Source organism: Petromyzon marinus, chromosome 6 (assembly GCF_048934315.1).
Source record: "Petromyzon marinus isolate PM22_M1 ecotype Great Lakes invasive population chromosome 6, UKy_Petmar_22M1.pri1.0, whole genome shotgun sequence".
In the NCBI taxonomy this organism is placed as follows: domain Eukaryota; kingdom Metazoa; phylum Chordata; class Hyperoartia; order Petromyzontiformes; family Petromyzontidae; genus Petromyzon; species Petromyzon marinus.
In genome coordinates, this window is record NC_133672.1 from 14,371,793 (window position 1) to 14,396,177 (window position 24,385).

At 51.7% G+C, this 24,385-nt stretch overlaps 1 protein-coding gene across 4 annotated transcripts in view; it reads right to left on the bottom strand.

The window, feature by feature from the left end:
* Positions 1-22,229, bottom strand: part of LOC116939431 (regulator of G-protein signaling 7-like) — a 56,936-nt gene extending 34,707 nt beyond the window's left edge. For 2 of the 4 annotated variants that reach the window (XM_032947747.2, XM_032947748.2), the window contains exon 1: positions 21,740-22,229. In XM_032947747.2, the coding sequence (XP_032803638.1) occupies positions 21,740-21,826 (87 nt within the window). In that variant the 5' untranslated portion in view covers positions 21,827-22,229. Of the gene's footprint in view, positions 1-475; positions 587-21,739 lie in introns of those variants that run through there. The other 2 variants (XM_032947746.2, XM_032947749.2) reach the window with 2 other exon arrangements.
* Positions 22,230-24,385: the final 2,156 nt, after the last annotated feature.

Below are 24,385 nucleotides of genomic sequence, written 5' to 3' on the forward strand. Positions count from 1 at the left end.
AGTCCGTCAACTCGCTCCACTTAAAAATTGGATCCCAGTTTAGCCTACGGTCTCGGGGCAGCTGATCCTCAGATTTGGAGCCAGATTCTCATCGCTGGCTGCCCAGTGCCTCTCCGTGCCCCCTAAGCCAGCCGGCTACCTCGTTACGTGGCCGATTAGCACGGTCGGCTGCGCACGGTGCGAAAGTAGTGCAACATACACACGTGCATCAATAGACACGCGTGCGCGTACCACTTTAGCACGCCACTCTCCTATCTTCTCGTCGCGCGGGGCTGGAGACGCCGAGCGAGAACGCCGCTCGTAATTTCTGTGCGGCGATAAAAGAGCGCTGGGAAATTAAAGGAAAGCGCGAGCGCACACACGGGGACACACACACACACAGACACACACACACACACGGGGACAAGCGCCCACGTGGACACACACACACACAACACAGAGCGGTGGCTGTGGCCGGGAACCTGGGAACACGTACCATCACATCCCTGACATCAAGGTCAAACCTCTCCTCGCGTACAAATTGCCGATAGGCGCCGCGTGGCACGAACCCTGCCTCTCCTCCGCCCTCTTATCTTGGTCGGTGGGGGGGGAAGAATGCCCACGGTTTGGTTGCCGAGAAGACGATACACTCGAGAACAGCGCCGCGAGGGGAGGGGGTGGTGGTGGTGGTGGTGTGGGTGAAGAGGCGTGGGGTGAAATTAGTCCCTGGCAGCGCCGAGGGAAGAGAAAATGAAAATTGGTGTTACAGCTCAGACAACACGTGCGGTGCCTTGTGTATAGCTCTCACAAAGGAAAAGATCCCCCGTGCAGCCTCAACAGACTTTTGGGGCAAGTGCTGCTAGCAAGCATCTATGAATACCACCGCAGCACCACGCACAGACGGCTTTTATGTTTAGTTTGTTTTCCTTACCCCGCACCTTCGATAAGCACGGTTGGCTACGTACGGTGCAAAAGAGGTTGAACATACACACACGTGGCGATGTTTACACATCGCACCAGGCACTCGTTTGAGGCTTAGTTGACTTCGCGGACTGCTCAGAGATGTGTCACTGATGTTGACAGTGAGCGGGAATCGAACTCGGGTTATGAGGTTTTGTCGCGCAGCGCGCTAACCACGACACCACCACCGCCACAAGACAAAGATCCCCCGTATAGCCATAACAGACTGTTGGGGCAAGTGCTGTTAGCGAGCACATATGCAGGCCGGCACGGGACATAAGGGGATGGGTGGCCAACACCGCACCCGATCGCCTTTGTCTCCTTAGTAGCGATGTTTTTACACACCACACCAGGTACTCATTTGAGGCTGAGTCGACCGAAGGGAGGCCCAGGACCGGTTCAGATAATCGCCACTGGTATTGGCCGTGAACGGGAATCGAACTCGGGATCGCCAGGTTGGTAGCGCAACGCACTAACCGCAACACTACCACTCCCCACATGCACGCACACACGTGTTCAAAGACACGCACACACGTGTTCAAAGACACGCACACACGTGTTCAAAGACACGCACACACGTGTTCAAAGACACGCACACACGTGTTCAAAGACACGCACACACGTGTTCAAAGACACGCACACACGTGTTCAAAGACACGCACACACGTGTTCAAAGACACGCACACACGTGTTCAAAGACACGCACACACGTGTTCAAAGACACGCACACACGTGTTCAAAGACACGCACACACGTGTTCAAAGACACGCACACACGTGTTCAAAGACACGCACACACGTGTTCAAAGACACGCACACACGTGTTCAAAGACACGCACACACGTGTTCAAAGACACGCACACACGTGTTCAAAGACACGCACACACGTGTTCAAAGACACGCACACACGTGTTCAAAGACACGCACACACGTGTTCAAAGACACGCACACACGTGTTCAAAGACACGCACACACGTGTTCAAAGACACGCACACACGTGTTCAAAGACACGCACACACGTGTTCAAAGACACGCACACACGTGTTCAAAGACACGCACACACGTGTTCAAAGACACGCACACACGTGTTCAAAGACACGCACACACGTGTTCAAAGACACGCACACACGTGTTCAAAGACACGCACACACGTGTTCAAAGACACGCACACACGTGTTCAAAGACACGCACACACGTGTTCAAAGACACGCACACACGTGTTCAAAGACACGCACACACGTGTTCAAAGACACGCACACACGTGTTCAAAGACACGCACACACGTGTTCAAAGACACGCACACACGTGTTCAAAGACACGCACACACGTGTTCAAAGACACGCACACACGTGTTCAAAGACACGCACACACGTGTTCAAAGACACGCACACACGTGTTCAAAGACACGCACACACGTGTTCAAAGACACGCACACACGTGTTCAAAGACACGCACACACGTGTTCAAAGACACGCACACACGTGTTCAAAGACACGCACACACGTGTTCAAAGACACGCACACACGTGTTCAAAGACACGCACACACGTGTTCAAAGACACGCACACACGTGTTCAAAGACACGCACACACGTGTTCAAAGACACGCACACACGTGTTCAAAGACACGCACACACGTGTTCAAAGACACGCACACACGTGTTCAAAGACACGCACACACGTGTTCAAAGACACGCACACACGTGTTCAAAGACACGCACACACGTGTTCAAAGACACGCACACACGTGTTCAAAGACACGCACACACGTGTTCAAAGACACGCACACACGTGTTCAAAGACACGCACACACGTGTTCAAAGACACGCACACACGTGTTCAAAGACACGCACACACGTGTTCAAAGACACGCACACACGTGTTCAAAGACACGCACACACGTGTTCAAAGACACGCACACACGTGTTCAAAGACACGCACACACGTGTTCAAAGACACGCACACACGTGTTCAAAGACACGCACACACGTGTTCAAACACACGCACACACGTGTTCAAACACACGCACACACGTGTTCAAACACACGCACACACGTGTTCAAACACACGCACACACGTGTTCAAACACACGCACACACGTGTTCAAACACACGCACACACGTGTTCAAACACACGCACACACGTGTTCAAACACACGCACACACGTGTTCAAACACACGCACACACGTGTTCAAACACACGCACACACGTGTTCAAACACACGCACACACGTGTTCAAACACACGCACACACGTGTTCAAACACACGCACACACGTGTTCAAACACACGCACACACGTGTTCAAACACACGCACACACGTGTTCAAACACACGCACACACGTGTTCAAACACACGCACACACGTGTTCAAACACACGCACACACGTGTTCAAACACACGCACACACGTGTTCAAACACACGCACACACGTGTTCAAACACACGCACACACGTGTTCAAACACACGCACACACGTGTTCAAACACACGCACACACGTGTTCAAACACACGCACACACGTGTTCAAACACACGCACACACGTGTTCAAACACACGCACACACGTGTTCAAACACACGCACACACGTGTTCAAACACACGCACACACGTGTTCAAACACACGCACACACATACGGCCACATGCATATTGGATTGGGACGCACGTCGCATGCGTCCCAATCCAATCCAGATGATAATTGGCAATTAATTACCAATGCTACAGAGCACCCCTCTTACCAATTACTCCAATTGCCCATTATACTCGAGGCCCACGGGCACCATCACGTGGCGTGGTGCAAAGCCGCAGAGTTGGCGGTAGGCAAGGTTCGGTCCCGACCGCTGTGATTCACTGCCCACGTGGCCGCGCAAACGTCTTGGGAGAGTAATCCGATCACTCCTAAGAGTGATCGGATTACTCTCCCAAGACTAGAAGGACTAGTCCATCTAAGTTCTGAAAAGAGGAGGGGGGAGACGAAAAATTAATGTATGCTGTCTGAAAGCCACTATAAGCATGAACAATCAATTAAGACCGGAAATGGTTAATCAAATCTTTCCAATGATTGCTAAGCCAGAATCCATCTTCTCGGTTGAAATTGTCTCTATGCTTGTATATATGGATAGCCTCATGAACGAATCTCTCATGGTAGCCAGATGGCTTACAAAGAACCTCTGTCTTGGAAAAGTCAATGTCATGTGAGCCTACTGAATTATAACAATGATCTGCCACGGCCGAGGTGTTGGTCCTACCGTGTTTAAGGTCTGCTTTGTGTTCACGAATGCGGTCCGAGACATGGCGTTTGGTTTCTCCAATGTAACTACTACCACAGAGGCAACTTAGTTTGTAGACACCAGGGTACTGTATGTCCGGAATCACATCTTTTAATGACGGAACCAGATCACGGATTTTATGTAATGTGTTGAAACGGACCTGGATCTTGTGTTTATTCAAGATTTTGGAGATCTTTTTTTGTGATCCCCGCAATGTAGGGTAAAGTGATGGTTTTGAAAGGCTCCTCAAGAGGGTCCTTCTTCATGGTTTGAGTGATAGCTTTGCGGATTGTATAGTCGGAGTAACCATTAGCCTTAAGAGCTTGGTGTACGTGCTTGAATTCACTGCCTATGTGTTCCTGGTCGGATATGCATTGGGCTCTATGATACAGAGTCTTGATGAGAGAATTCTTCTGTGATGGATGGTGGTGGGAATCCGGTTTCAGATAAGCATCCGTATGGGTAGCTTTCCTGTAGACAGAGTGGCTCATTGAACCATCAGGTCTCTTTTTAATTAGGACATCCAAAAAAGGTAGCTTGCCATCTTTTTCGACTTCCATGGTAAATCTGATGGCTGGGTGTATGGAATTGATGTGGTCGAAGAATTGGTCTAGAGCAGGCCGCCATGTGGCCAGATGACAAAAGTGTCACCCACGTACCTCTTCCATAAGGTTGGGTGCAGAGTGGCAGTCTGGATGGCGTCAGTCTCAAATTTCTCCATGAAAATGTTAGCTATAACCGGAGATAGGGGGGAGCCCATTGGGGTGCCCTCAGTTTGTTTGTAGAAAGTTCCATTCCAAGTTAAGTATGTATTGGTTAAACAGTGTCTCACCAGGGGGGGTACCTCAGTGTTTAGTCCTTGATGAACCAAGTCTTCAATGATTGTGATGGTGTCAGGTACAGGAACCTTGGTGAATAAGGAAACTACATCAAAACTGACAAGCAGGTCGTCTGGGGACAGGGAAATACCCTTGATTGTCGATACCAGGTGAGTAGAATTTTGTACCGCAGAGGTGGTTTTTCCAGTGAAAGGACGCAGGATTTCAGACAAAAAACGAGCCAGTTTGTAGGTGGGGGAGTTGATAGTAGAGACGATGGGACGAAGGGGTGTATCTACTTTATGTATTTTTGATAAGCCGTATAATCTTGGTGGCCTAGCAGCAGAAGGTTTCAACGAAAACTGTTTAGATTGATCAATTAATGCGGTTGAATCAGAAATTATTTTGTTGGTTTGTGTGACGAGGCTGTTGGTGGGATCTATTTTTATTTTTGTATAACTACCATCGTCGAGTAATTCTTTAATTGTATTGTTGTATTCTATTTTATCCATGATGACAGTAGCATTGCCTTTGTCAGCTGAGAGGACTACAATATCATCCCTCTTTTTTATTTATATAATTCAAAACGCTCATCTTTGCCAAGGTTGCTAGCTGGCATCTTAGCGTTTTTGAGGGTTGCAGCGATTTCAGATCTTGCTACGTCTGCAGCTATGTGACCCAGGCCCCTGAGAGCAACGTCTACTTGGGCAATTATATCATTAACTGGTATGTTTTTAGGTGGGACTGCAAAGTTTAGACCTTTAGCTAAAACGGATTTCAGACCATCGGAAATAGAACTGTTACTGCGATTAATTACGACTTTGTTAACGTCTAACTTTTTGGTGTGTGGGTCCGGTCTTTTGTTGAAGAGGAGGTTAAATTTGGAAATCAGGTTGTCCTTACATTTGGTCGACATAGTAGCAGCTGAAGAGGCAGTCATATTGTCTACATGTTCCCAATCCGATGTGGACATTGTTGCCGTCAATGATAAGTGTGATTTGTAGAGTGTCTTGTCGAACTGATCTAGTTCGGTGCGTATAAGTCTGATTTTTTCTGACATAAGAGCTAAGCTAGTTTTGAAAAGAATTCGTTTCGCATTAGAAGAAGTTACAGCAGATAAAGGTTATAGCTCTTATCAATCAATCTTCTGCTGCTAGGCCACCAAGATTATACGGCTTACCAAAAATACATAAAGTAGATACACCCCTTTGTCCCATCGTCTCTACTATCAACTCCCCCACCTACAAACTGGCTCGTTTTTTGTCTGAAATCCTGCGTCCTTTCACTGGAAAAACCACCTCTGCGGTACAAAATTCTACTCACCTGGTATCGACAATCAAGGGTATTTCCCTGTCCCCAGACGACCTGCTTGTCAGTTTTGATGTAGTTTCCTTATTCACCAAGGTTCTTGTACCTGACACCATCGCAATCATTGAAGACTTGGTTCATCAAGGACTAAACACTGAGGTACCCCCCCTGGTGAGACACTGTTTAACCAATACATACTTCACTTGGAATGGAACTTTCTACAAACAAACTGAGGGCACCCCAATGGGCTCCCCCCTATCTCCGGTTATAGCTAACATTTTCATGGAGAAATTTGAGACTGACGCCATCCAGACTGCCACTCTGCGCCCAACCTTATGGAAGAGGTACGTAGATGACACTTTTGTCATCTGGCCACATGGCCGGCCTGCTCTAGACCAATTCTTCGACCACATCAATTCCATACACCCAGCCATCAGATTTACCATGGAAGTCGAAAAAGATGGCAAGCTACCTTTTTTGAATGTCCTAATTAAAAAGAGACCTGATGGTTCAATGAGCCACTCTGTCTACAAGAAAGCTACCCATACGGATGCTTATCTGAAACCGGATTCCCACCACCATCCATCACAGAAGAATTCTCTCATCAAGACTCTGTATCATAGAGCCCAATGCACATCCGACCAGGAACACATAGGCAGTGAACTCAAGCACGTACACCAAGCTCTTAAGGCTTATGGTTACTCCGACTATACAATCCGCAAAGCTATCACTCAAACCATGAAGAAGGACCCTCTTGAGGAGCCTTTCAAAACCATCACTTTACCCTACATTGCGGGGATCACAAAAAAAGATCTCCAAAATCTTGAATAAACACAAGATCCAGGTCCTTTTCAACACATTACATAAAATCCGTGATCTGGTTCCGTCTGTAAAAAGATGTGATTCCGGACATACAGTACCCTGGTGTCTACAAACTAAGTTGCCTCTGTGGTAGTAGTTACATTGGAGAAACCAAACGCCATGTCTTGGACCGCATTCGTGAACACAAAGCAGACCTTAAACACGGTAGGACCAACACCTCGGCCGTGGAAGATCATTGTTATAATTCAGTAGGCTCACATGACATTGACTTTTCCAAGACAGAGGTTCTTTGTAAGCCATCTGGCTACTATGAGAGATTCGTTCATGAGGCTATCCACATATACAAGCATAGAGACAATTTCAACCGAGAAGATGGATTCTGGCTTAGCAATCATTGGAAAGATTTGATTAACCATTTCAGGTCTTAATTGAGTGTTCATGCTTACAGTGGCTTTCAGACAGCATACATTAATTTTTCGTCTCCCCCCTCCTCTTTTTAGAACTTAGATGGACTAGCCAAATCGCTGCACGTGGCGCAGACGGTTTTTTTTATAAATACATAAATACACCGTTTCAAAATAAATAAATTAATGCGGTCCGACACACCTGATGACGACCGTTTGTGTTATGGTCGAAACGTCGTGAGAATTTTTTATTGTTTTATATATGTATTTTATTATTTTATCGTTTCCCTTCAACGTGACTTTACCGAAAGAGCTAAGGACATAGAACAATTGTTAAGTTCAATAAATAAAGTTATAATAATAATAAATAATAAAACTATTCCAAAAATTACAAATCGCAAAAAAATCGCAGCCATTGCGATTTGCTAATCGCATTGTTTCAAATCAGCTCTACTCTGCAGCTCCCGCTACGGGATACAAATAACACATCTGACTGTTGTTGTTGTTGTTGCTGTTGTTGTTGTTATTGTCTCGCACCACCCGCGCGAGCGTGGTTCCTAAACCCATGCCACTCCTCCTCCTCCTCCCTCCCTCCTCCTCACAGAGACACGAGACGCGCCCCACGCCACGCGGCCGCCTTAGCGCTGCTGATGATGAGACGAGAGCGGGTGTGGAGGGGGGGTGAACGAGGGTTGGGTATGTGGACCGGGGGGCGGGGAGGGTGTTTGAAGGTGCCCCCTTTCAATCCCCCCCCTAACACAATCACCCGCCCCCTCCCATCCCTCGGCGGGCGTCAGGTGCAGAGGCTGATTCGAGCCACGGGGTGTCTCGTGTTCACACTTTCAGCCTCCAAACCCCACCGCAGCCAGCACCCACCCCCCCGACCCCCCTCCCCGACCCGCCCCCCCCCGAGACGACAACATCCGCAGCTCGCCACTAAGTGGCGGTGACGTCACCACGGCGCTTTTTTTAGTCCAGGCCAGGTGCGCCTCGAGGCCACGTGAAGTGTCGAAGTTCTCGCTGGACAGGGCGTCGCGGTGCTGAACCCAGGTGCCAAGGGGTTGACTGACTGAAGATGACTGGCCGATGCACCGCCTGTGCCCGACGCTCCGCTCGTTGTTGTGAGCGTCGCTCCTCTGCCCTACGAAGATTGCCGGATCGGCGACTGCCTCCAACTGGCCAGTAGCGTCCTTCACGAACCTCCCTCAAAGAGAGGCCGATCTTGACACCGCTGGTACCGGTCATCGGCAAGTCCACTCCTGCTCCACATCCTTCCGTACAGCATCGGCTCCATCGCTTCTCTAGCCCGTAACGCGCCCGTTTAGCCCCCACCCTCCCCCCCCCTCTTTTCCGGCCAAACAGAAGCTGCTCGGGCACGCGCACACAAAATCCAATTACGTGGCGCTGCACGTAACTGAAGCGAAGGGATGACGTGGTCAATACAGCCCGAAGCCTTCAGCGTAACCACCACTCCGATAACCGTGAGCAACTGCTGCTGCGTAATGACGCGATAATGACGCGATTATGACGCGATAATGACGTGATAATTACGCGAATATGACGTGATAATGATGCGAATATGACGTGAGTATGACGCGATAATGACGCGATAATGACGTGATAATGACACGAATATGACGTGTTGGTTTGTTGGTTTTCACACCTGATGATGACTGCTTGTGTTGCAGTCGAAACGTCGTGAGAATTGTATTGTTTTATATATATATATATTATTTTATTATTTCCCTTCAACGTGACTTTACCGAAAGAACCAAGAACATGAATCACTGCAGTCACGAAAGCTTTAAATAAAAAAATGTCTAGTTCTTGTTCGACAAAAGGAACGCGGCATTGTGGCGCGGACGTTGTTTGCGGTGCGTCATTTCCTTTCCAATTAAGGGTGAAAAACGATGGTCCCGGCGCTCCACAGCCTCCCCAGAGCGACGCGGGCGTAGAGGAGGTGGGGGGGGGGTGTGGGCGTGGGGGGGGGCAGAGAGCATCTATCAGTTGGGTTAATGACGCCGGCAGCGCAGCAGACACGGGCTCCGTCACACGGCCATCGTCATCGCTAATCCTGTAAGTGTCTGTGATGGAAACTGCATCGTCGTCGTCGTCGTCATCATCATTATCGCTCTCGTCATCTGCGTGATACACCGAGGTCATCCTCGTCATCATGATCATGTCGAGATCTTGACTTTCATCTATATTGACCATGATTGTACTGACCACTATCATCATCATCATCATCACGTGATCACCATCTCTTACGTTTTTTTAAACTGAAAATTACCTCATTATTAGAATAACAATATGAATGATCAAATTACATCGTCAACCGCTCATATGAGTGATTTAATTCGTACCATCTTCACCACCACCATCATCATCGACCTAGCATAGGCCTGGGAATGGTTCAGATGATCACTCACCATTCATGTTTCCCGCATCACGCTAACCACTGCACCACCGCTCGAATACAAAGACAAAGATCCCCCATATAGCCTTAACATACTGTTGGGGCAAGTGCTGATAACGAACACCTATGAAGGCCAGCACAGGACACGAGGGAGTGGGTGGTCAGCACCACGCCCGACCGCCTTTGTCTCCCCAGTGGCGATGTTTACACACCGCACCAGGTACTCATTTAAGACTGAGTCGACCTAGGGGAGGCCCAGGACCGGTTCAGATAATCGTCAGCGATGTTTGCCGTGAGCGGGAATCGAACATCGGGTCGCCGGGTTCGTAGCGCAGCGTAACGCTAACCGCTACACCACCGAATACACGCACACACAGACACGCGCACGCACGCGCACGCACGCAACTAGGCGCGGCTGTTACACGCGAAGATGAACATCGATGAGAGGCAGGGACACTCGGGGTCCTCTTGCCCCCTCGTTGTCTCGCGGAGTTGACAGCCGTGGCGGCGCGAGTTTAACTTCCAAGTAATCTCGCCCGCTCGTCCCCCTCAATGGGGACATCCACCTCCAGCGAAGCCCGAACGACAGCGTCAACCGCGTGCGCGCAGCCCTTGATAGACGCTCGTGAACGGCACCTTCTGAAACCGTCTGTAGAGGTCGGAAGGCATGGTATGCGTGTGTGTGTTTTTTTTTTTATGGGCGAGCGGTGGTGTAACGGTTAGAGCGCTGCGCGACGAACTTGGCGACCCAGGTGGTGATCGCGTTAGCGGCCCCGGTTATGATCGAGACGACGACGATGATGATGATGGTGGTGATGGTGATGATGACATTTTAATCTCTGTAATGTAGAATTGAAGGCGGATGACTATCGTGGAGTTTCCCTCACTTGTATGATGATCCTGATAATATTTCCAATGCTAATGAGAATGCTACGCTGATAATAATGATTATTGGTGATGATAATTATCACCAAGTGATTCAGATCACTCTGATAAAGGTCATGGTGACGGGATTTTAGTCACTCTGATAATGATGATTACAATTATGATGAAGTGTATGAGCTCGGTGATGATAAGGATTACGATTCGACCTCGAACTTTGGCCAATATTTTATATTGGAGGTGGAATTTCTAAAGCGAGCGTGGAATTCGCTTTTTTTTACCCCCACGACGCAGCCGCCGCCACCACCATCGCTGCAGCTGGTGGAAGTGACTGGAGGCCGTCATCATCAGCGGTGACAAATGACCGACTCTGCGCCGCTAATTGCTTTATTTAACGGAGCGGATCAACGTTAATTGAGTTTGATCGCGGCTCCACTCCGAGCCTCGGAAAGGTCAAACGAGATCGTGGAAGCGCGCTCTCACGAGTCGTCGGGACTCAAGCACGGCTCTCGCGATGGGGGGGGGGTCTCCCACTGCACTACACTATACGTCAGTGGACCCATATCGCACGTCTCACTTGTCGGCACACCCTGCTACGGATTCATTTTGTGTTTACTCGCCGCGTTCGTGCCAGGGATATAATATTGAGCGGTTTACGTTTTGTCCCAAGTTCCCTGCTTGCCTGCGGTTATACAATGACCCATCGTCTGTGAAGAAGCGAGAGAGAGAGACATTGGTTGGAGTGATCGTCACGAGAGTCTGGCGAAAAAAGGAGAAGAGAGGACCTCAGAGCACGTGCGGGTTACTGTAAGGGCAGATCGGGACCTGGCAGAGGGAAGGAAGCGTTGCCAATGAAGTGCGCATGGCCGCATTCATTTCGGGATGATAAGACACGCCTGTCCCCCCCCCCCCCCCGTGTTATTTGTTACAGCAATCATTGTGGCGTTCGGCTTATAATACCGGTAGCGGCATGCGCGTGTGTCTGGGGCACTTGCCCCAAACGTCAGGAAGCACCTATAGGGGGATCTTTGTCTTTGTGTGTGGGTGGGGGAGCGGTAGCGTGGCGATTGGCGCGCTGCGTTCCGAACCCAGTGACCCGAGTTCGATTTCCGCTCACGGCCAACACCAGTGACGATTATTTGAACCGGTTCCGGGCCTCCCCTAGGTCACCCCAGCCTCAAATGAATAGTGGGTGCGATTTGTAAGACATCGCCACGAGGGAGAGAAAGGCGGCCGGGCGTGATGCTGGTCACCCACCCCCTCGTGTGCCGTGCCGGCATTCATGGGTGCTCGCTTTTAGAGGTGACACTGGGAATATTTGTCTCTGACCAGATTTGTACAACTTTATTGACAGAGTTCCGCAAGTGAGCGATGCGTATTACTTTCTGGAGCGTCCTATGATCCAGAGAATCAGGGTATTTGCCGTGTGCGTGTATGTATGTATGTATAAGTATACTGTGCTGGATAATGATTTACATAATGTTTGGCACGGGGGTTGTCGCGGGTGGTGGTGGCTCAGACTGAGAGGTGAGAAATATCGCTCGTCGGGATCCTCGGCGCCGTGATGAGTCAATTTAGGCGATGTCGCAGCGCACGCGTGGCGAGTGAAAGAGACAAAGAGATTTGTGGCTGCGTTATCCTTGAAACGAAAATCACAACCCGCTTCTTCCCTCTCCACTCGCGGTGCATTTACGCAAATACTCCCCCCCCCCCCATAGCCTTGATTCGCTGTTGGGGCAAGCGCTGTTATCGAACGCCTGTTGCGATCGCCACGTTGCACGACGCAGGGCTAGTGTGGTCGAAACCACGCCTGGCCGCCTTTGTCTCCCCACTTACAATGTTCACACGATGCATTTAAGGCTGGATTTAAAAAGAAGAAGAACCCCCCCCCCCCCCGAAAATTGATACGAAGCGAGGCGACTGCTCGAATATCGAGAGACGCCGCCCGCCACCTGCGACAGGAAACACAAATTCTGAGTGCTCGAGACAAACCGGGCCGCGAGGTGGCCAACGAGACGGCGGCAATACGGCGAATTATCCTTCAATCCATCTGTGCGACGATTTGACTGCCATGCTCTCGTTTCCGTGTGTGTGTGAGGGGGGGGGGGGGCTTCCATCCGCGTACTCCGGGATTCCTCTTCATTCCTAACGCTCATTCATGATGATCGGCCAAACACCTCCCCGATGCAGAACCCCTCCTGAAAAAAAAACCGTCTTGAGAATCAACGAGGCTTTCCTATATCAAGGACATCACCATCGTTGCTTGTTGTTGTTGTTACTATCATTGCACGTGGCAGTAATTCTGGATGACGGCTCAGCTGTTCGTGTCCGGCACTAAGTAGGGGAGGGGTGGCAGAGGGAGGAGGTTGGTGGTGGAGAGGTTGAGCTTCCACCACCACCACCACCACCACCCCGCCGCCTCCCCATGTCCCCCCTCCCCTCCCGTCCTCCCCCACCACAACCCAAGCACCGCAGTGCATCACCTGTCACAACGGCACGTTCACGAGGGCTCGTCGATGACTGAGAGCTTTTCTGAAAGCGTTGCCCTCGCACTATCGAATGTGTGCAAGAGTCGTGGTGCGCGTGGTGCGCGTGGCGCGCGTGTTTGAATGTGAGGAGCGGTGGTGTAGCAGCGGTTTAGCGCGCTGGGCTACGAACACGGAGCCCTCGAGTTCGAGACCCGCTCACGGTCAACACCGGTGACGATTATTTGAACCCGGTCCTGGGCCTCCCCTAGGTCGACTCAGCATCAAATGAGTAGCTGGTGCGGTGTGTAAACATCGCAACTGGGGAGACGGAAGGCGGTCGGGCGTGGTGTTAGCCACATCACCCCCTCGTGCACCGTTCCAGCCTTCATAGGTGCTCTCTAACAGCACTGTTCACGACTATACGGGTATCTATGTAGTGGCTTGCGTGTGACGTGTACGCATTGTGACGTGCACGCATCGTGACGTGTCCGCATTGTGACGTGCACGCATCGTGACGTGCCGGCATCATGACGTGTGCACGCATCGTGACGTATACACGTGCGCATCGAGCGGTGAAAATTAACGTTTCGCGACGTAAACCAAGCACAGAACGCAACCCGAGGCACACAGCTCCTCATGGTGTTGTTATACGCATCGCGTCAATGTACTGATTTAAGGCTGAGCCGATCTGAGGCCCAGAACCGGTTCAGATATTCGCCACCGATATTGGCTGTGAGTGGGAACGCAATCCTGCCCCACCACTTCCTCCGATGATGGCACGTACACACAGACCATTTTAATTATAGTCGTTTTGCTGTGATTCCCAATTTCACAGTTGTATCGTAAAATTCGTATTAGTATTGTAATTACTTGAATTTGCAATGCAAATTTGCACCTAATTGCTCACATCCCAATGTCAATGGACCCGCTTAAAGCCAGACGAGGTGCGAGGAGCCTTCCGCGTGGAATGTCGACGAGCAGCCGTGATGGGGCATCGAGGCCACCGCGTCTCGAGATGAGATTTGGGTGAGAGGTGCGGCTCCTCTGGAATATGGGGAGCGGAACCTCCAACAAGTGGGACGGATTTTTCGTTGAGACGCGGTGGAAAAGTTCGTCGGAAGGCTCATGGTCACGGTGAGTGAGTCGTGGGTCGTGGGGTCGCGGGGTCTCTGAAGGATCATGATCGCGACGGGAAGGCGTGGGATGGCACGAGATGGGAATGAGACGAGAACGAGATGTGGAATAAGGAGGAATGAGAACGAGAACGGATGAGTTAACGGGACGGCATGGCATGCGACGGAATAAAATATAATACAACGATACGTTATGTGATAAGGTAGAAAAGGGGTGAGATGACGAGGAGGGAAGAGATGGAATGCGACGGGATGGGAAGAAGAGCGATAACATTGGGATTTTATGGGATGAGAAGTTATGCAACTGGACGGGATGGGGTTGGCGTAAGATGTGAAGTGTCCAGCTGTGGTGTGGCTCACTCGTCCCGCAGTGGAAAAGTTATGCCCATTAATATTGCAGAAGCCGCCAGCACTGCGCGCAGAGCGAGCGGGCGAGAGGGCGAGCGATTGGCCGAGGCGTCATACCGGCGGAGATGCCCTTAATGCTGCCTCCCCCAACCCATAGAATCGATAGGCGCGGTCCAGCCTGCGCTAACGGCGCTAATGTAATGTTTTAAATAATTTCCCATTCGCCAAGCACAAAACTTGCATCCAGACCGGCTCGTGTGCGTGTGCTAAATGGACTCTACCATCGCATGATCGTGGGAGGTGGTGCCCGCTTGCAAGTGACCTCCCGGCAGTGGATTGGTCAAGGCTAATGATGCTGCTGCTGATGATGGTGATTTTACAGCCATTTTCAAATCACCACTGGATGAATGCTTTTTCTGTATCTTTCTGTCATGGGGGGGGGGGGGGGGGTGGTGTTTGACTATGCGTCACCATACTGATCAGTGCGGGTTGGTGAAGTGGGGAGGGGTGAGTTCAATGCTGCTGGTAAAACGTCTTGAGATGCGATTGCATTTGTGATGCTATGTATATTCATATTGTTGTTGTTGTTGTTGTCGTTGTTGCTGTCTATAAACAATTCACACAAATATTACCCCAGGACCAGATTGACGTCTTGACATCATCATCTCGCGACATTGCTTTGTGCTCGCCACAACACCTTGAAGATCTGGCCACGGGGCATCAACGATCACGCGAGCGCCGATTATACTCGCAGCAGCAGCGGCGGCTTTTGGCTGCTGGCCATCGAACAAAGACGGTGGTCACCGCATCGCGCGCTTTCAGACGCGCTCCTACGGCCGTCTGGAACGCTCCTTCCATCCGATGTTGGGACACCACTGGAGCTATGCACGATCAAATCATCGGGATTGAAAGCCAGGTGTCTTTAGACACTCGCTTTGTGCTTAGTTCGTTTTCCGCCCTCGCACATCCGATGAGCGCGGTTGGCTGCGTACGGTGCAAAAGAAGTCCATCGTACATTAATCGCGCCTGGGCGTTGCAACGCGGTCCGGTGCAACGCGTTGCGTGCCGTCGCCGGGGGGAAGGTTTTGTTGTTGTTGTTGTCGTCGCCGGACATGAGATGGTGATGAAAGGAAGCGTTTGCCAATCGCGTGAACAGCTGGTGTCTGCGATTTTGCAGGCATCTATCGGCGGCAGTGGAGGAAAAAAAACACTTCCACCATTGTGTCGGTATGGATTCTATGAATCATTGAACATATTTGAAGAAAACTGCCGTTAATGCCAAGGTCAACAGCTGCAATTATACTGCACTTTGTGTTGAATTGTCCTTCCGAGCAACAGATCAATGATTATTCTCCAATGATTGCAATAAACGAAGTTGCTTAAATAAATGCACGAGTGTGTATATAGTATATGTGTTTATTTATGCAGTATATATACTGTAGATGTATATCCCATTAAGGCCAAAGTGATCTTGACGAATGTGTGAGTTGTGTTTTGGTGTTGGTATTTGCTTTTTGTGCACAACAAGGTGCGTCCGGGCGAAAGAGACAAAACTCGTCTCAACGCCTGGTGCGATTCGCATCATCACCGTCATCGCCGTCATGGTCGTCGTCATCGTCGTCGTCATCATCATCATCGTCGGTCTCATCATCGTTGTCATCGTCATCATCGTCATCATCATCGTCGTCGTCATCATGGTCATCGTCGTCGTCATCGTCGTCGTCATCATCGTCGTCGTTGTCGCCATCATCATCGTCGTCATCATCGTCATCGTCGTCGTCATCATCGTCATCGTCGTCATCATCGTCAGCGATGCACACACATCGGCGCGTCCTGTGCCGGGGACATGGTCACGGTATTCATCCCCCCCCCTCCGACTCTAGCGACCGCGTGCACGCAGCCGAGAGTGACGATGAGGTCTCTCCTTCCAGCGACTCACATCAACGGAGAGACACGGGGGGGGGGGGGGGGGTGGAGGAGGGGGGGGGGGTTGGGGGGGGGTCAATCACCGCACGCTGGACACAGAAGAGTGAGCCGAGTGCGCGCGCGATGGCTGAGCGAGCGAGTGTCCGAAGAGCGATTCAACGTCGTCACAATCCGTGGGCAGATAGCCGCGAAGGTGTCCGCCGCTGTCACACTTCGTCATGTAATCTTGATTTGAAGCTTTCGTGACTGCAGGAATCCATACTCTTTGGTTATTTTATTTTATACCTACGTGACTTTACCGAAAGAACTTCGTCATTTGTTTCCACCTTCCCTCTGCCTTGCGCTCGAGTAGTGCGACATCTGTCCGCCGCCAATCTCTTAAGTCGTCGCCGTCTTCAAGCCATTCTCCGTGAGGTCCTTCCTCCCTTACCGGCTCCTTCCATTGCTTCCGAACAATAACAACAACAACAACTTGCGTCCAAATGGTGGCAGTTTCCTTCTCGTCGCCGCCCGCATCGTCGGCCCCTCTCCTCCTCCTTCCTCCCGCGTGCAATTATCGCGGAGAATCTCGCAAGGCGGAGGGAGGATGCGCCGAATCGCCCTCGCCGTCAGCCTGCCGAAGCACGGCGCGGGCGCATTGCAGGATGCTCCGTGTCGGGATCGAGCGAGGAAGGGGTTCTGAGTGCGAGGTGGAAGAGATGGAGGAGGGGTGGGGGTGGTGGAGTCGCCTCTTCAGATGTCGGCAAAAAATCCTACCGGGTCAGGGGTGGGCATCGTATCTCAAACGCGAGCGACTTCAGAGCCGACAGTACGGGGAGGGGGGGGGCATAGAGGGGCGGGGTGGGGTGACTCACAGGCCGCGTGCTTTCTCGTCTAAAATCTCCCCCCCCTCCTCACGCGGACACAATGTAGCATAGAAAGTAGGTTTGCCGATTTTTACGAGGAATCATGTTTACATTAACCACAATACCTGCGGTCAGAATGCAAACAATTTCAAGGGCAATGCATCACATTATCAGAGTGTTTTTTGTTTGCATTCTGACCGCAGGTATTGTGCTTAATGTGAACATGATTCCTCGTGAAAAGGTTTCAGTTTTGTTGCCAGAAAAAAGTGGGAAAAAACTATTATTTGGTTTGCCGACCTATCTAAATAATATAGGCGACGTTTCGGGTAATGGCCCTTCTTCATAGCGAGACGAAGGGTGGTGTGTCGGGCTTTGTGGCTAGACACTCACCCTCGTGTGCAGTCAGTGCCCGCCGTAATGGGTGCTACTCGATAACAGCACTTGCCCCAACGGTCTGTTGAAGCTATACGGGGCATCTTTGTGTATATGTGTGTATTTGAGTGAGTTCATGGGTGTATGCGTGTGTTTATACCCGTGAGCGTGTGTCTGCGTGCAATATGGAACTACATTAATATTTTACGTTTTTCTCACAACTTGTGGCGTTTCACTGCTCATAAAACCGAGCCCAGATGAGAGAGCAGTTTTATAAGACCCTAAACCCATTAACAATGTATGCGGGAGTACGAAACAACGCGATGACTTGTGCATTATTTTTTAAATACTAAAATTTCAGCGGCTTACGACCGCCTTATTCTAGCCCCTGCCTACAAAATAAATCCGGACTCTATTGTATGTAGGGGCTGGGGGAGTGGCACACTGTTGGATCAACGTTTTACTGCCACTTTTGGGGGGTGGGGGGGGGTCCCACCTTATATATCTTTTTTGATTCAGGCCTTCTGTAAGGCTCTTACAATATAGTTGAAGGACAAACGGAACTCCGGGATTTTATAATAGATATAGCATTTAGTTGTTCACTAATGAGCTCTCCAGACATCAACGCCTCCTTAATTAAATAAAAAAACTCCGCAAGAGGCTTCACCCTAAGAGCTTCCTCTCCGATCCCCAAAACATTCAATGGCATTTTTTGCGTGCAAGCGGGGAACTGTACAGATCCACGTGGCGAGAGACACCCCGGGGGGACTCCGCGGACCTTGGAGACCACGCATCGTAGGGGCTGTGCTACAGCCGCGTTGCGAAGAAGAGCGGCGAAGAGGCGTGGCGAAGAGGAGTGGCGAAGAGGCGTGGCGAAGAGGAGGCGACAAAGAGGTGCGGCGCGCGCGCCATCGGCAAGAGCCGACGCGAGAGACCTACCCACCCACCCACCGCCCCGCGCCCCCTTCACTGTGGAATCTTGGCAAGAGCACCGCCTCCCGTTGGCACGGGATTTGTCTCTAGGTACGGTGGGAGAGAAGTTCGAGATCTCGGTGCATGCGCCTGGCGGGCGCGGGTCGCCACCACCGGCGCGAGTTTGTCGTGACGGTCCCGACAGGTCTCGAAGCTTCTTGTTCGGGGAGGGTTCTGCGGTGTCAGGAAGACGTGGCGGGTTCTCGTCGAGTTCCATCGTCCATAGTTAGTTGCGGAAGACCACGGATGTTCGACTATACGTTGTCAATGAAAGTGATTGAGTTGTGATATTTTTTGCCCCCCCCCCATCTTTATTGGCAATGTAATTAGTTAACGACGAGAGTTTTGACCATCCAACGTGGTACCAATCTATATGGGGTGACCGTCTGCATGTGAATGAAATGATCTGGACCAGAGGTGTCAATTGTGGTGTTACAGTAGAATGAATGCTGGAAATGCGCAATAAGTGCAAAATTCGTAACTAACCACGAGTTTTTACGAACAATTTCTCCTAAATTATTCATAATTTGAGATTTTAATTGATATGGCGGAAGTAAGGACATTAAAATGATTATTATTCTTCACCCGTTAGTCTCAAGACTCGTTTTTAGGAGGCTCTAACAAGTGTGTGCAGTAATGGGTGTCGGTTACTATGTGTGTGTCTAAACACGCGTTTAGACTATTTAGATGATTTTGCTGCTATAAAGGTCGAAATGATAAGCCACTTTGTTGAGCTATCATTTAGAAAATAAGCTGTTAAAAATAAATTTATACCTCAATGGGCTTTGCCTGGTAAGACGGGGATTGTTCAATTTAATTTGTTCAATTTCGTTTGTATATACTTTGAACTCCAATCATGTATATTTTTATTGTTGTTGTAACCTTCATACCCAGCTCGACTGGACATCTGCGAAAAAGAGCTTAACAGCTCCTCGAATTCTTCCGGCATGCAACACATTATTCCGATTCTGTGTAACGTCGATTAAAATCGTCAGCCCTCGCGATCACTTTTGGTTCACGCCGGCGGCTGTGACGTTTCACCCGACGTCACAGTGGTGATGCCACGTCACAGTGGCGACGTCACCTCACCACTGTGACGTCGCTGCGACAGCTGCGACGCGGACGAACCGACAACGCTGTGGATCTTGCGGCTGACCGAGGCGTACCTGAGCGAATGCGCCCCGAATTCTCTGCAGCGTCTCGGAAACTCTGCGGCGTTACGTCTGGACGGTGGTCGGGTGGACGGCCACACCGCTGTGGTGGGAGAGTGCCTCGGAACTGGCACGTGCTGTGGACCTGGGCTACGAGCTGGCCATCAGTTGGCAGTGCTAGCAATTGATTCTTGAATCTCTCTGCTGTGCTGAGGTTTTCGCGTTTACAATTCTTGCATGCGTGGGGCTTTCTCCGGGGTTACTCCGGACGCGCTCCATTCCGATGCAGACCTCCTCCTTAAGTAAAGACGACTTTGAGACTCGGTCGTGAAGCACTGTTTTGGTTTACCCAAGCCGTATAAACTCGGTTCACTTGCACTGACAGTGAATCAGTCTGGGCGGCAGAATGCGTTCCGACAACATTTAACCTGGCTACATGCCAGGTTAAATGTGGCCGTAGAGGGAGGTAGCGTGTGACGCGCACTCACAGTTACCGGGTAACGCGTGGGGCACACTCACGGTTACCGGGTAACGTGCGGCTCACACAGCTACCAGGTAACGCGTCACGTGTTATCGGGGGCTTCTGTTTTGAGTCGTTGCTCTCTGCTACACCACAGCGGGTTCATCATCATCATCACCACCACCAACAACAACCACCACCACCAACAACCACCATCAACACCACCATCCCTCGGGGGGAGGGGGGGAGGTGCTACTTCCCGTCTCCCTTTAACCAAAAGCCTCATTTCAAACGAACCCGTCCGTCGCCTCCAAAAATAATAATGAGGTTAAAAATTAATGAAAGGGACTGGCGGGGGCCACGTCGCGGCCGTTCGGGGGGGGAGGGGGGGTGCGCGCGTCATAAGCGGCTTTCATTTCGCCCCTTGTGACCCCCCCCCCCCCCCCCCCCCAGAGCAGCAGCAGCAGCGGCGCTCACGGACACGCGGCTCTTAAGGGCTCGCGTAGCGAACGCTAAAGGTTACGACGAATTGGCTTTTGATTGTGACTGATGGCCGCTGGCATTGACGGGTCGCTTCAAGTGATGCTCCGAAAGGCTGAGCGGGCCGCGTGGGAGAGAGAGAGGTAGAGGGGGGGGGGGCCTTGCGAGGACCCCCCTGCCCCCCTGCCCCCCTGCTCCACTCCCCGGTCGGGTTCTAAGTCGCGGGCTACAGGTCCCCGGGTCTCAGCTTTCGGTCGCCTCTCGCACAAATGCCGCATTGCACTGCCACGGACGCGAGGCGACTCGCTAAAGGTGGGGTGTGTGGGGGGGGGGGGTGGGGGTCTCCGCTCTTCCACCAGCAACTTGCTGCGTGGCGCCGCGCATTCTCTTATTCATGCCGAGTGCGGCGCGATCGTCGGGAACGTGACCGAGAGCAAGGGGACACGAGCGCAAAGTGGGGCGGCAGCAGCAACAACAAAAGGCGAGCAGAATGAACCGAGCACGAGACGCCTCGTCTCGTGCGACGTGCGGGGAATCCCAGGCTCATATTTTTTTCCGCGCGGGCCACCAAGCCGAGCGGGAGCTACCCGTAGCCGGGCTGCATGTCCTCTCATCCTCCTCCCCCTCCTCCTCGCAGCTAGCGTTACTAACTCGCCCATTCACTGATGTACTCACTCACTCATTCGCCTACTCACTCAGGCACGCGCGCACTACTCACTCGCGCACCCACTCACCTTCCTGTAGGTGCTCATGTTGGGCGAGTGCTGCACGCAGACAAACCCAGACGCCACCGCGGCGGCCTCCGCAGCGGACTCGGCCATGGGTTTCCCCCCGTGACGCTTTGATTCGTAGTAAATTCCAACAGAAGCAACAGCAGCAGCAGTAGTAGCAGCAGCTGCAGCAGCAGCACCAGCAGCACGCGGCAGTAATAGCAGCGGTAGCAGCGACAGTAGCGGCAGCGGCGTCGGCAAGAGCGCTATGGAAAGTTGCTGGTAGTGGCCACAACCACCACCACCAGCTGCTGCTGCTACTGCTGCAGGATATCCATGCAATGAGGAGGCGGCGGCGGCGGCGCGCAGGCAGAGAACCGCTGAGCACTGCGCGAGTGTTGCGGGAGGGGAAGTGGAGCGCGCGTGGCGGGGTCACGGCGCCAGCGCCGAAACAGCCGCCGCGGGCAGAGGAGTGCGGACGCACGCACACACACGCGCGCAAAGACAAAGATCCCCCGTATAGCCTTTACAGACTGTTGGGGCAAGTGCTGCATCAATGAAGGGGTGGGTGCGCCGCACCATGCCCGGCTGCTTTATTTGCCTCCCGAGCGCTGCCAGTGCTGCTGTTTGCACGCATCACCTGGTCCTCCTTTTTTAAGGCTGAGTCGACCTAAGGGAGGCCCAGAACCGGTTCAGATATTCGCCGCTGTTATTGGTCGTGAGCGTGAATTTAACTCGTGTCGTGAGTTCGGTGGCGCAGGGGTTAGCGCAGCGCGCTGACCCTGCCAGCTGCAAATGCGAACACGAACGTAATATTTGTTTTACATGGTTGTGTCATTGTGCACACCAATAGTTAATGTATGGCTTTTCTTTTTGATCTCTGCTCGGTTTAAACATGTATTATGTTTTATTACGGTCACGCGCGGTCGTGTTTTACTGCAAGAGCCATCGCTCTGGTGTGCGGTGTATAGGAATAATAACAATGACCGTAAACATCAATTATTTAACTTGTTTTATGTAAAGCCGGCGCGACACGTGAACTCTTAACGGCGGAACATGCAACGCGGAATGGCCTTGTCTGACCCCGGAGGGAGGCACCCCTGACAATCAGAGAGACCAGCACGAAGTCTAACCCTAGCGCTGACCGTACGAGGCAGACCCGAGCTCCTCGCGAGCTTCAATCACCGCAATCGGACTACGCCTGCCGAGCACCGCCCTCTATGTACACGCCTAGTATCTGTAACGGCACTTTTGTCAATCCACTGCTGGATGAGGGCTTCCTCATCGCCGTGCGGGTTGGTGGCCATCGGTGCGGGATGGTGAATGAAAATGTGGTCGGATTTAAGCGCAGGATTGAAGTATACTTGGCTGCCCACTACTGCCCCATCACATCGCCCCTGCCAGCCATATGGCGAGCTGTGTGCGATCATCCATCCAAGCGATGTCCAGGCTCAACCCAGAGATGTGACGAGTTTGGCGACTGGAGACACTGCGTTGAGCACACGCAACATACACACATAAGGGTCGCGTCCGTGCCGCGTCTCTATGGACAGCCACACAGACAAAGATGCCCACTTAAAGCCTTAAGAGGCTTTTGGGGCAAGTGCCGTTTGCGAACACCTAATGAAGGTCGGCACGGTACACGAGGGGGTGGATTGCCAGCACCACGCCAGGCCGCTTTTCTATCCTCAGTGCTGGCGCGTTCATACACACCGCGCAAGGTACAGCACTAATTTGAGACCGAGTCGAAACCAAGGGAGGCCCGGGTCCGGTTCAGTTATTCGCCACCGGTGTTGGCCGTGAACGGGACTCGAACCCGTGTGGGGCCGGGTCTCGAACGACCACGAGCAATTTGACGTTGAGAGCTGATGAGCAGCGCAGCGCGGTTCCAGTCGCGTGTCACTACCGCCGCCTTGCGGCTCCACGTGAAGCCGGCCACGTGCGTGTCCCGAGAGCAGTGGCCAACGATCTGCGTCTGCCCGTGGGACCTCTTCTAGGTCGACTCGGCCTTAAACGAGTACCTGGTGCGGTGCGTAGTAGACATCGCCACTGGGGAGACGAAGGCGGTCGGGCGTGGTGCTGGTCACCCATCCCATCGTGTGCCGTGCCGGCCTTCATTGGCGCTCGTTAAACTGCACTTGCCCAAATAGTCTGTTAAAGGCTATACGGGGGATTTTTGTCTCTGTGCGTGTACCGACAGCAGTGGCCAACATCTGGACCGGTGCTGGACCTCTTCTAGGTCGACTCAGCCTCGAATGAGGTGCGGTGTGTAGTAAATCATATCATCACTGGGGAGATAAAATGCGAATGTGGTCTTGGCCCACACCACCACCTCCATAGGCGGCTTGCACGTACTTGCTCCCCAACAGCGCACGTAGGAATGACAGGGCGGAGGGTATCTTGTCCTCCGAGTTCAGTGTCGGGGTTTTTGTGTGCGTAGTGCAAGCGGGTTAGCGCTGCGATTCGCTGCGAATCCGGCGAGCCGAGCTCTGTTTCCCTCTCACGGCCAACACCGGTCACGATCAGTGCTGGATTATCGTAGTAGCAAAAGTAGCTGCATATGTAGTGGCTACTACTACTACATATGTAGTAGCTACTACTACTACATATGTAGTAGCTACGGGCCCCGCACTTTCAAGGCTCCCCCGCGCTAAATGCTTTCAAGCTATC